General features: G+C 44.6%; 1 protein-coding gene across 1 annotated transcript in view; it reads left to right on the forward strand.

The window, feature by feature from the left end:
- Positions 1-3473: 3473 nt before the first annotated feature.
- Positions 3474-13782, forward strand: part of LOC139572848 (eukaryotic translation initiation factor 3 subunit H) — a 102463-nt gene continuing 92154 nt past the window's right edge. Inside the window, exon 1 of the mRNA XM_071395658.1 lies at positions 3474-3633. Within this exon, the coding sequence (XP_071251759.1) occupies positions 3526-3633 (108 nt within the window). The 5' untranslated portion in view covers positions 3474-3525. The remainder of the gene's footprint in view (positions 3634-13782) is intronic.

The following is a 13782-nucleotide window of genomic DNA, read 5'->3' on the forward strand; positions in this document are numbered from 1 at the left end:
TGGGGAAGTAGATAAAGGGCTTCATTGCCAAAATCTCGAGGTATCCCTTTAATAATCCTGCTTTCTAGAATACAACACCAATTCACACTCGTGAGGTAATTGTTGTAGCATAGAATGAGGGCGAAATGGGTGATATTAAAATCAGTCGTGTGAATATTCTGTATTCACTGAATACAGCGAAAGCACAGTTACTTCCATCTTTACCTAAAATGCATCAGACCTTCCTCAAGTAGGGGGTGAGGGTCCTGGGAGTGTGGTGCCAGAAAAATAACCTCTCACTCAACGTCAACAAAACGTGATCGTGGACTTCAGGAAACAGCTATGCCACATCGACGGGACCGCAGTGGAGAAGGTGGAAAGCTTCAAGTTCCTCGGTGTAGACGTCACTGACAAACAAATGGTCCTCTCCCGAGTAGCGCAGCGGTCTAAGGCACTGCATCTCAGTGAAAGAGGCATCACTACAGACCCTGGTTCGATTCCAGGCTGTATCACAACCGGCCATGATTGGGAGTCCCATAGGGCGGCGCACAATTGGCCCGGGGTAGGCCGTCATTGTAAATAAGAATTTGTTCTTTACTGACTTGCCTAGTTAAATAAAGGTTAAATTAAAATTAAAAATTGGAGAAGGTGCAACAGAGCCTCTTCAACCTCAGGAGAATGAGGAAATTTTGCTTGGCACATAAAACCCTCGCAAACTTTTACAGATGCACAATTGAGACCATCCTGTCGGGCTGTATCACCGCCTGGTATGGAAACTTCACCGCCCGCAACCGCAGGGCTCTCCAGAGGGTGGTGCGGCCTGCCCAACACATCATGGGGTCAAACAACCTGCCCTACAGGACACCAACAGCACCCGATGTCACAGGAAGGCCAAAAAGATCAAGGACAACAACCACCTGAGCCACGGCCTGTTCACCCCGCTATCATCCAGAAGGTGAGGTCAGTACAGGTGTATCAAAGCTGGGACCGAGAGACTGAAAAACACTTTAATAATGTTTACATATTTTGCATTACTCATCTCATGTCTACATACTGTATTCTATTCTACTGTATTTTAGTCTATGCCGCTCCGACATTGCTCGTCCTAATATTTATATATTCTTAATTCCATTCTTTTACTTTAGATTTGTGTGTACTGTGGCAGGTTACCTTAGTGTTCTTGGGCACAGGGACAATGGTGGTCTGCTTGAAACATGTTGGTATTACAGACTCAGTCAGGAAGAGGTTGAAAATGTCAGTGAAGACACTTGCCAGTTGGTCAGCGCATGCTCGGAGTACACGCCCTGGTAATCCGTCTTACTCACATCGGCTACGGAGAGCGTGATCACATAGTTGTCCGGAACAGCTGGTGCTCTCATGCATGTTTCAGTGTTACTTGCCTCGAAGCGAGCATAGAAATAATTTAGCTTATCTGGTAGGTTTGTGTCACTGGGCAGCTCGCGGCTGTTCTTCGCTTTGTAGTCTGTAACAGATTGCAAGCCCTGCCACATCCGACGAGCATCGGAGCCGGTCTAATACGATTCGATCTTATTACTGATGCTTTGCCTGTTTGATGTTTCGTCAGAGGGTATAGTGGGATTTCTTAGAAGCTTCCGTGTTAGAGTCCCGCTCCTTGAAAGCAGCAACTCTACATTTTAGCTCAGTGCTGATGTTGCCTGTAATCCATGGCTTCTGGTTGGGGTATGTACGTACGGTCACTGTGTGATGACGTCATCGATGCACTTATTGATGAAGCCAGTGACTGATGTGATGTACTCCTCAATGCCATCGGAAGAATCCCGGAACATATTCCAGTCTGTGCTAGGAAAACAGTCCTGTAGCGTAGCATCTGCTTCATCTGACCACTTTCTTATTGACCGAGTCACTGGTGCTTTCTGCTTTAGTTTTTGCTTGTAAGCAGGAATCAGTAGGATATAATTATGGTCAGATTTGCCAAATGGAGGGTGATGGAGAGCTTTGTATCTGTGTGTGGAGTAAAGGTGGTCTAGAGTTGATTTCCCTCTGGTGGCAGATTTAACATGCTGGTAGAAATGAGGTAAAATGAATTTGAGTTTCCCTGCATTAAAGTCACCGCCACTAGAAGCGCCGCCTGTGGATGAGCACTTTCCTGTTTGCTTATGGCCGTATACAGCTCATTGAGTGCGGTCTTAGTGCCAGCATCGGTCTGCGGTGGTATTAAGACATCTGCAAAAAGATATAGATGTAAACTCTCTTGGTAAATAGTATGGTCTACAGCTTATCATGAGATACTCTACCTCAGAACCTCGAGACTTACTAAGATGTCGTGCACCAGTTGTTGTTTACAAATATACATAGGCCCTTGTCTTACCAGAGGCAGCTGTTCTATCCCGACGAAAAAGCTTAAAACCCACCAGCTGTATGTTAATCATGTCGTCGTTCATCCACGACTCTGTGAAACATAAGATATTACAGTTTTTAATGTCCCGTCGGTAGGATATATACACGTACTCGTCTATTTTACTATAATTTGATTGTACGTTGGCTAATAGGACCGATGGTAAATGTAGATCGCCCTCTCTGCTGCGACGGATCCTTACAAAGGCACCCGGACCGTCGTCCACGATATCTCCGTCTTTTCCTCCTGCGAATGACGGGGATTGAGGGCCACCGTCGGGCGTCCGAAGTAAATCCTTTCCGTCCGACTCGATGAAGGAGAAGAATTCCTCCAGTATGGGGTGAGTAATCGCTGCCCCGATATCAAGAAGCTATTTTCGGTCATAAGACACTGCGTCAGAAACATTATGGACAAAATAAGTTACAAGTAATGCAAAATAACATACACAATTGGTTACTGGATCATAAAACGGCAACCACCATCCTTTAGCGCCATTGTCCTTCTCAGCCATTATTATGCAGTGTCTAAGGCACTGCATCTCAGTGCAAGAGACGTCATGACAGTCCCTTGTTTCGAATCCAGGCTGAATCACATCCGGCCGTGATTGGGTGTCCCAAAGGCGGAGCACTATTGGCCCAGTGTCGTCCAGCGGTAGGCCGTCATTGTAAATAATAATTTTTTCTTCACTGACTTTCCTAGTTAAATAAAAACGTACATTTAAAACGGCAACATGTTCTCTATACCCCATGGCAAAATGTGTACAATTGCAAGAAATTAACTCTAAAACGTATTTTCTTCCTATCCGCTGTCAAGAGGGGGGGCTGATAAAATGTTTTGATGTTGATGTTTTGCGGGGGTGGGGGAAACAAAATTTCACTTTTGGCCCCAAAAGGCTAGGGCCGGCACAAGACAACTTACTGTTAAAAAGTATAGAAAGAAGAGAGGTTGAAGATCTTTTCGTCATTAAATGAATTATGTGATGGCAGCAATAAAGCAATGACATCGTGTTTATGTCTATCCTGAACTACTCTATGTAGATATGACTGTATCTAGTCTCTGAATAATGGCTCTACACTCGGAACTATTTATTATGTAGCCATTTACCCCAGCGTAGAAAGCCGGTGCACTGTCCCACCCGCTCTTTCCTCCCTCTTTTCGCGTGTTTCAGAATGGCTACTCGCAAGGAATCAACGTCGACACCAACCGCCCCGATGGCTTCCACGTCTCCGGGAGCAACTTTGGATTCGCCTGTGAAGCAAATTCAGATCGAGGGGCTGGTGAGTTAACTACGAGGTTATTTCTGTCCGTTTTGGAGGCTGTGGGACAGGATAGGCTGGTTTGAAAGTGTGGCTAGGCTAACTAGCTTTAGCATCATGGCGGACACAAGCGGGATGTATGGAATGTGTCCTAACTGTTAAATGTGGTTGGATAATATCGCTGTCTGTACATTTTGTTGTTGTGACAAAAAAAAACGATTTACCAGACGGTCTTGTTGTTAACGTGGTTAGCCATTTTTTCCTTCTCGAAACGATAGTGACGTCACTCCTTCCATATGGCAGAATATCCATCTCAAACTATGTAGGTAGCAGAAGTGGTGGACAAAAGTACCCCGTTTTCATACTTCAGTAAATGTAGACACCTTAAAAGAAAATGACTAAAGTAAAAGTCACCCAGTAAAATACTACTAGAGTAAAAGTCTAAAATTATTTGGTTTAAAATGTACTTATGTATCAAAAGTATACATTTAAAATGTCTTATATTAAGCAAACCAGACGACACGATGTTCTTGTTTTTTACATTTACGGATAGCCAGGGTCACAGTTCAACTCTCAGACATCATTACGGATAGCCAGGGTCACAGTTCAACTCTCAGACATAATTTACAAACGAAGCATTTGTGTTAAGTGAGTCCTCCAGATCAGAGGCAGTAGGGATGACCAGGTATGTTCTCTGTTTAGTGAGTCCTCCAGATCAGAGGCAGTAGGGATGACCAGGTATGTTCTCTGTTTAGTGAGTCCTCCAGATCAGAGGCAGTAGGGATGACCAGGGATGTTTTCTGTTTAGTGAGTCCTCCAGATCAGAGGCAGTAGGGATGACCAGGGATGTTCTCTGTTTAGTGAGTCCTCCAGATCAGAGGCAGTCGAGATGACCAGGGATGTTCTTTTGTTTAGTGAGTCTGCCAGATGGCCAGGGATGTTCTTTTGATAAGTGCGTGAATTAGACAATTTCCTGTCCTGCTAAGCATTCAAAATGTAACATACTTTTGGGTCTCAGGGAAAATGTAAAAAGTACATTATTTGCTTTAAGAATGTAGTCGAGTAAAAGTTGTCAAAAATATAAATAGTAAAGTACAGATACCCCCCCAAAAACTTCATAAGTACTTTACACCACTAGTAGTTAGTCAAATCAAATTTATTTATGAAGCCCTTCTTACATCAGCTGATGTCACAAAGTGCTGTACAGAAACCCAGCCTAAAACCCCCAAACAGCAAGCAATGCAGGTGTAGAAGCACGGTGGCTAGGAAAAACTCCCTAGAAAGGCCAAAACCTAGGAAGAAACCTAGAGAGAAATCAGGCTATGAGGGGTGGCCAGTCCTCTTCTGGCTGTGCCGGGTGGAGATTATAACAGAACATGGCCAAGATGTTCAAACGTTCATAGATGACCAGCAGGGTCAGATAATAATAATGACAGTGGTTGTCGAGGGTGCAACAAGTCAACACCTCAGGAGTAAATGTCAGTTGGCTTTTCATAGCCGATCATTAAGAGTATCTCTACCGCTCCTGCTGTCTCTAGAGAGTTGAAAACAGCAGGTCTGGGACAGGTAGCACGTCCGGTGAACAGGTCAGGGTTCCATAGCCGCAGGCAGAACGGTTGAAACTGTTACGTCTGTAGCAATAACTGGGAACATGTACATAGTTGAAAAGGAGATGTTGCCATGTCTGTCAATTTGAGGCACATCAATGTTCAGGGGGCACACAAAACACACGACTGACAGTCAGTGGCAAAAGTGGCCCCTACTGTGTCCACAGCACAAAACACACGACTGACAGTCAGTGGCAGAAGTGGCCCCTACTGTGTCCACAGTACAAAACACAAGACTGACAGTCAGTAGCAGAAGTGGCCCCTACTGTGTCCACAGTACAAAACACACGACTGACAGTCAGTAGCAGAAGTGGCCCCTACTGTGTCCACAGTACAAAACACACGACTGACAGTCAGTGGCAGAAGTGGCCCCTACTGTGTCCACAGTACAAAACACACGACTGACAGTCAGTGCCAGAAGTGGCCCCTACTGTGTCCACAGTACAAAACACACATTACTCAAACAAACAAAAAAAAAGCTCACGAATAAACTGTAAAAACAGAAATAACGGATTTTACATCTAGGCTACATTGATCTTTTCTCCTGCACTACCTCCGTTTTGCCAACAGAGGGCGACATTGTTTTACTGGTAACGAAATCTCCTAATCACTCTGCAGCAGAAAAATAAAGAAGTTGTTTTTTACGCTTCACATTCAATCCGAGGAGAGTAGAGGAACTTGACTTGGGCAGCTGCTGTTAGAACACAATTTGATCATCCTCGTTAAATCAACAGCCAGACTAGAGGACGAGGGTTCAATAAGAGTCTACTGTGTATGGTTGAGTGCTTGGCTGGTTACATCCAAGGAGATTTTGTTATGAAGAAATATGGACTCATTTTGGGAAGTAATTGTCTGGTCTGGCATCTCAAATGGCACCCTATTCCCTAATGTAGTGCACCCTATTCCCTAATGTAGTGCACCCTATTCCCTAATGTAGTGCACCGAGGCCCCTGGTCAAAAGTAGTTCGCTATATAGGGAATAGAGTGTCATCTGGGATGCAGCCTGTGTTTTGTCTGTGAAATACACCACATCGCATTCGTTCATTTTGGGGCTCCCGAGTGACGCGGCGGTCTAAGGCACTGCATCTCAGTGCTAGAGGTGTCACTACAGACCCTGGTTCGATCCCGGGCTGTATATCACAACCGGCCGTGATCGGATGTCCCATAAGGCAGTGCACAATTGGGCCAGCGTCGTCCGGGTTAGGGGAGGTTTTGGCCCGGGGGGAAGGCTGTCATTTGTAAATAAGAATTAACTGACTTGCCTGATTTGAATAAAACATCCCAAAATAGAAATTTTGTAAGGACACCATACCCACCTGTGGTTGCTGCTTGCCTGGTGCTAAGCATTAGACCACTGCGCCACCCGGGAGGCCTGGTGCTAGTTTGGATCATTGTGAAGGACAGTTATCCCCGTTGTAACTAAACTAGTCACCTGCTCTGAGTACTTGGAGCCAGCCAGCTAGTTGCTTTTCCGTTGCATCATGCTAACTGCAGAGATCTAGAGTTAGGATGGCCCGCAAACAAAGACCAGGATGTTCTGTTCTTATGCAGGACCAGGATGTCCTGTTCTGATGCAGGACCAGGATGTCCTGTTCTTATGCAGGACCAGGATGTCCTGTTCTGATGCAGGACCAGGATGTCCTGTTCTGATGCAGGACCAGGATGTTCTGTTCTTATGCAGGTTAGAGAGAGAGAACATCTGAAGAAGAGCACAGGATTCTCCCAACTAGAGCAGGGATACAAACTACTAACTTCTCGGTTATATTCACCGTTTCTATCTCAAAATAGGTAATCTACGTTTATCGTGTAGAGGGGGAGGTCTGACAAAGTACGTAGAGTAGTGAGGGGACATTCACCTGTTTTTACTGACTCAGATCACTGATTTATACAGTAGCTTATATATTGAAATATTATGTTTCTGCTTGTTTGCAACAGTGTAAAAAACAAAATGACATATATTGTAAGTAATACCAGTCTGTTCTAACCCAGTAAATTATACTGCCCATTACAGCATAGCAAAGATTCTAAACAGCAGAATCTTGTTTTATCTGCTATTTTTTCCGTTGTTTGATGCTTGGTGCTCGTAGGCTGTTAAACAAACAGGCACCAGAAGCACGATCGGTCTTATTTCTGCTGATACATATGGATCATTTATAAAGCCACAATTCAAATCAAATGTTATTAGTCACATGGGCCGAATACAACTGATGTAAAACCTTACAGTGAAATGTTTACTTACGAGCCCCAAACCAACAACGCAGTTAAAAACAAATACAGATAAGAATAAGAGATAAAAGTAACAAGTAATTAAAGAGCAGCAGTGAAATAACAATAGCGAGACTATATACAGGGGGGGGGGTACCGGTTAGTTGAAGTAGTATGTACATGTAGGTAGAGTTATTAAAGTGACTTATGCATAGATGATAACAGAGAGTAGCAGTGGTGTAAAGATTAACACTTAGGCAAAAATTAACAGTTAGGCTATTGCTTATATAACCTAATTAATTTGGTGTTTCTTCTCTCCTCAATTTTCTCAGACAATTAGGCTGTAGGCAAGGGCTGTTTCCTCGTCTCTGCTGCTGCTGCAGCCGCCTCATTGTTCTCATCTCAGTCTCAATATGCTGGGTCCATTTAGTTATTATGCTCATAGCAACGCAGGGAAAGGTGCCAATTCTACAGTGCACTGAAAATTATTTTTCAGAACCGTGGACAGCGACAGTAATGACTAGGGGAGAAAGTGCTTTTGTTATAAAATAACATTAGACGGTGATTGGCGGCTGGCATGGCTGCAGTTTGGCTATGTAGCGGGACTAACGGCAAAGCCAATGGAGAAGCCCCATATATTGGTCATTCTCTATCGATCAACTTGGAGTCAGGCGATGAGTTTAACCTGCTTTTTGTTGTTGTTGCTACAATAGTCACTGATCTGGCTTTCAGGTCTATGAAAATGTATTTTGTGTGTGTGACTGACAGCATAAATCAGTGTTCATTGATGCTCCTGTTTTAGTCGTGTCTGCTCTGATCCGCAGTTTGAGGAGTTGAGACGTATAAAGGGTATCAGCAGAAAGGTTAACTTGTCTATTATTATTGTCAATATGAGCAGTTCTGTTGGACCAAACCTCAAAATGTAAATAGCGAGTTGAAACCGCTTGTCAGAGGAAGATGTGATCTCTCAACTTTTTTGGCGTGAGAGGCAGGGGGAGGGGCTTGGCGTGAGAGGCAGGGGGAGGGGCTTGGCGTGAGAGGCAGGGGGAGGGGCTTGGCGTGAGAGGCAGGGGGAGGGGCTTGGCGTGAGAGGCAGGGGGAGGGGCTTGGCGTGAGAGGCAGGGGGAGGGGCTTGGCGTGAGAGGCAGGGGGAGGGGCTTGGCGTGAGAGGCAGGGGGGGGGGGGGGGCTTGGTGGTGTGTGTAAACCATAGAGGGAGAGGAGAAGCGAGAGGTTTTACTCTTAAATCTGTCCAAAATATGACCAATCTGTTTCTATGGGCTTATTTCTGGACCTTAGCTTGTCGCCTGTCTTCCCTCCTTTGGGTCAACGACTCCCGTTGTTAAGGCAGAGACGTGCATCTCTTCAATATATACAGATCTCTCAGTATATACAGATTTCTGTTCCGTATAGATAACAGTACCAGTCAAATTTGGACACCTACTCATTCAAAGGTTTTTCTTAATTTTTAAAAACAATTTTCTACATTGTAGAATAATAGTGAAGACATCAAAACTATGACAAAATATATTTTAGATTCTTTAAAGTAGCCATCCTTTGCCTTGACGACAGCTTTGCACACTATTGGCATTCTCATTCACTGGGGGTGTATATCGTGAATCACCCATCAGTCTGACCGAGGCCCTCCACGGAGGCCCACCGAGGCCCACGGAGTCCCTCCACGGAGGCCCACCGAGGCCCACGGAGTCCCTCCACGGAGGCCCCCCACTGAGGCCCTCCACGGAGTCCCTCCACGGAGGCCCACGGAGTCCCGGCCCTACCAACAGTTCTATGCAGCGTTACACCATATGAACAGGTAATCGTGGTAGAGGCCTCAGTTAGCTACTTCCCATGCTTGGCAGGTACATCATCGATTCTGAGTCACTAACATCCAGGCTACTCAAAGCTAACTTTTTATTTCTGACATTGTGTTACCTTCAGAAGGTATTATTGTGTCTGTGTGGAATAATGATTTATGGTCTGGAATTAAAGATGGAAACCAGCAGGGATTTCGCCTACCATTTCATTATTTGTTTTTGATTGATTAAATTTTAAACCTGTTGTTTTTACAATTTTAGTGCCCACGTATCAATCTTTCTTCTCCACATGAAGTTTGCTGCAGCAGCTGTTGAGCAGAGATCGATCTGAGGTAGTAGAGAAACTTACCTTGTAACGTCCAACAGGCTTTTCCTTGCAATACCTGATGGTATTTGTATGAAGCCTGGATATTATAACAAAGCCACTACTAGCTGATTTAACCCGTCGTCCTTCAGGAGACGGGTGACATCGATCCGTCAGGGTTACGGCTCTGTTGTGACGCTCCATTATTTTTTGGTTGAGACTTGATGAAAGGATTGGTTGTGGCTGGGTGAAGGTTTTAGAATACGTTAGAGGAGAATTTACAGACTTTAATCTGACCCTGTGGCTTTGAGGAAAAAGGACATTTGCAGCAGTGATGGAGGGAATAGGCTTTTAAAAGGTGTCTGTTCTGTCCCTGTAAAACGCGGACGGAATCCAGACGTTAAAACCGATTTTCAACAATATAAAACAAATGTATTGAACTTGGGAATCAAGTAAATGTATTTAAAAATGAATTTATTTGTCCAAGTTTATCGTCAAGACATGAACAGAATACTTCAGGGATTCGTATTTCCTGCAACTTTCTGAAGAGGTGTGTGTGTGTGTGTGTGTGTGTGTGTGTGTGTGTGTGTGTGTGTGTGTGTGTGTGTGTGTGTGTGTGTGTGTGTGTGTGTGTGTGTGTGTGTGTGTGTGTGTGTGTGTGTGTGTGTGTGTGTGTGTGTGTGTGTGTGTGTGCAGTGCACGAGTCTACCACTTAATGTAGCCGTTAGCGATGATGCTAATGAAAAGTCTTCTGGTAGATTAAAAGTTCCGCTATAACCTTCTCTATTAAATGTTACCTACGATGTCCCCTATGCTTACCTGGCAGAATGACGTCATGAATATTCTCATATATCCAGTGGGTATTTGTTTTGCTCTACCATCGCGTGCGCTATTAAAAACCTAGCTCAACAGCCTCTTGCTAGGTGTTGAATTGCCTAAACAAAGGTGCTAAACACGTACGCAACGACTATTTTAGTTATGAATCTTTTATTTTTAAAGATATAAATGTTTTCTTCTTGCTTTGTGTCGCTTGTTGACAACAAAAAAAAGACAATTATATCCATTTTAATCCCACTTTGTCTGAATACTTACACACTGTAGAACACCCAATGTTATTGTTTTCTAAAAAACAATGGTGATTTTTGAGAGCAAGAAAACAGAATAAACTAGAACTGTATTTCTATGGGAACAAGAGCTGTCCATCATAGTTTGTTCACAGACCTCTTATTGGTGGAGAGCACATTATACAGTTTTAACTTTTTTTCCTGCAATTCTATATATTTTTAGGGTGTAGATATTATGTTTGTTGCAATTTTAAAGATCTTTTCCTGCTTTTCTACATATTTTTCAGTGTGTTCATGTGATATTTGAGAGACTCCAACATTACAACTAAATCAGACGTTTAAAAAAAGAAAAAACCAAGCTATAAAGAAACGTTAGCTGCCATGGGCTCGTTGATCTGGACCTTTCTGACGCGTTATAAATATCTCTCTAAAGGTATACAAGGACAGACATGACGATGAGCTGACGATGCACTACCTAGTAGAATACACAAGATGCTAAATTATCACACATTTCAAGAGTACGTTGAAATGCCCGACGGAGTTCCCCCTGAGACCGCGCCCCACAGTTTGGGAACCGCTGACCCCAACGCTCTAGAGACGGGGTTACTACTTCAGCTATTATCAGACAGACTGACGGGGTTCCCCCTGAGACCGCGCCCCACAGTTTAGGAACCGCTGACCCCAACGCTCTAGAGACGGGGTTACTACTTCAGCTATTATCAGACAGACTGACGGGGTTCCCCCTGAGACCGCGCCCCACAGTTTAGGAACCGCTGACCCCAACGCTCTAGAGACGGGGTTACTACTTCAGCTATTATCAGACAGACTGACGGGGTTCCCCCTGAGACCGCGCCCCACAGTTTAGGAACCGCTGACCCCAACGCTCTAGAGACGGGGTTACTACTTCAGCTATTATCAGACAGACTGACGGGGTTCCCCCTGAGACCGCGCCCCACAGTTTAGGAACCGCTGACCCCAACGCTCTAGAGACGGGGTTACTACTTCAGCTATTATCAGACAGACTGACGGGGTTCCCCCTGAGACCGCGCCCCACAGTTTAGGAACCGCTGACCCCAACGCTCTAGAGACGGGGTTACTACTTCAGCTATTATCAGACAGACTGACGGGGTTCCCCCTGAGACCGCGCCCCACAGTTTAGGAACCGCTGACCCCAACGCTCTAGAGACGGGGTTACTACTTCAGCTATTATCAGACAGACTGACGGGGTTCCCCCTGAGACCGCGCCCCACAGTTTAGGAACCGCTGACCTACCCAACGCTCTAGAGACGGTTTACTACTTCAGCTATTATCAGACAGACTGACGGGGTTCCCCCTGAGACCGCGCCCCACAGTTTAGGAACCGCTGACCTACCCAACGCTCTAGAGACGGGGTTACTACTTCAGCTATTATCAGACAGACTGACGGGGTTCCCCCTGAGACCGCGCCCCACAGTTTAGGAACCGCTGACCTACCCAACGCTCTAGAGACGGTTTACTACTTCAGCTATTATCAGACAGACTGACAGGGTGCTTCTGAACTGGCACCCTTACTCACTATAAAGTAGTGGTCAGAAGTAGGGCACTATGTAGGGAATAGGGGTCGATTTCATACACACACAGGGACTTGGCTGTAATTCTTCTACCCATATTGTGCTGTGATGCACAGTAGGCCAACTTGTTGTGTGTGTATATGTATATAGATATAGGTTGTCATTAAAACTCTTCAACCACTCCACACATTTCTTGTTAACAAACTATAGTTCTGGCAAGTCAGTCAGAACATCTACTTTGTGCATGACACAAGTAATTTTCCCAGCAATTGTTTACAGACAGACTATTTCACTTATAATTCACTGTATCACAATTCCAGTGGGTCAGAAGTTTACATACACTAAGTTGACTGTGCCTTTTAAACAGCTTGGAAAATTCCAGAAAATTATGTCATGGCTTTAGAAGCTTCTGATAGGCTAATTGACATCATTTGAGTCAATTGGAGGTGTACCTGTGGATGTATTTCAAGGCCTACCTTCAAACTCTGTGCCTCTTAGCTTGACATCATGGGAAAATCAAAAGAAATCAGCCAAGATCTCAGATGAACATTTGTAGACCTACACAAGTCTAGTTCATCCTTGGGAGCAATTTCCAAACGCCTGAAGGTACCACATTCATCTGTACAAACAATAGTACGCAAGTATAAACACCATGGGACCACGCAGCCGTCATACCGCTCAGGAAGGAGACGCTTTCTGTCTCCTAGAGATGAACGTACTTTGGTGCGAACAGCAGCAAAGGACCTTGTCAAGATGCTGGAGGAAACGGGTACAAAAGTATCTATATCCACAGTAAAACGAGTCCTATATCGACATAACCTGAAAGGCCGCTCAGCAAGGAAGAAGCCACTGCTCCAAAATCGCCATAAAAAAGCCAGACTACGGTTTGCAACTGCACATGGGGATAAAGATTGTACATTTTGGAGAAATGTCCTCTGGTCTGATGAAACAAAAATAGAACCGTTTGGCTATAATGACCATCATTATGTTTGGAGGAAAAAGGGGGAGGCTTGCAAGCTGAAGATCACCATCCCAACCGTGAAGCATGGGGGTGGCAGCATCATGTTGTGGGGGTGCTTTGCTGCAGGAGGGACTGGTGCACTTCACAAAATAGATGGCATCATGAGGAAGGAAAATTATGTGGATATATTGAAGCAACATCTCAAGACATCAGTCAGGAAGTTAAAGCTTGGTCGCAAATGGGTCTTCCAAATGGACAATGACCCCAAGCATACGTGTGGCAAAATGGCTTAAGGACAACAAAGTCAAGGTATTGGAGTGGCCATCACAAAGCGCTGACCTCAATCCTATAGAAAATGTGTGGACAGAACTGAAAAAGCGTGTGCGAGCAAGGAGGCCTACAAACCTGACTCAGTTACACCAGCTCTGTCAGGAGGAATGGGCCAAAATTCACCCAACTTATTGTGGGAAGCGTTGGAAGGCTACCCGAAACGTTTGACCCAAGTTAAACAATTTAAAGGCGATGCTGCCAAATACTAATTGAGTGTATGTAAACTTCTGACCCACTGGGAATGTGGTGAAAGAAATAAAAGCTGAAATAAATCATTCTCTCTACTATTATTCTGACATTTCACATTCTTAAAATAAGGTGGTGATCCTAACT

Source organism: Salvelinus alpinus, chromosome 4 (genome assembly GCF_045679555.1).
Source record: "Salvelinus alpinus chromosome 4, SLU_Salpinus.1, whole genome shotgun sequence".
NCBI classification, from domain to species: domain Eukaryota; kingdom Metazoa; phylum Chordata; class Actinopteri; order Salmoniformes; family Salmonidae; genus Salvelinus; species Salvelinus alpinus.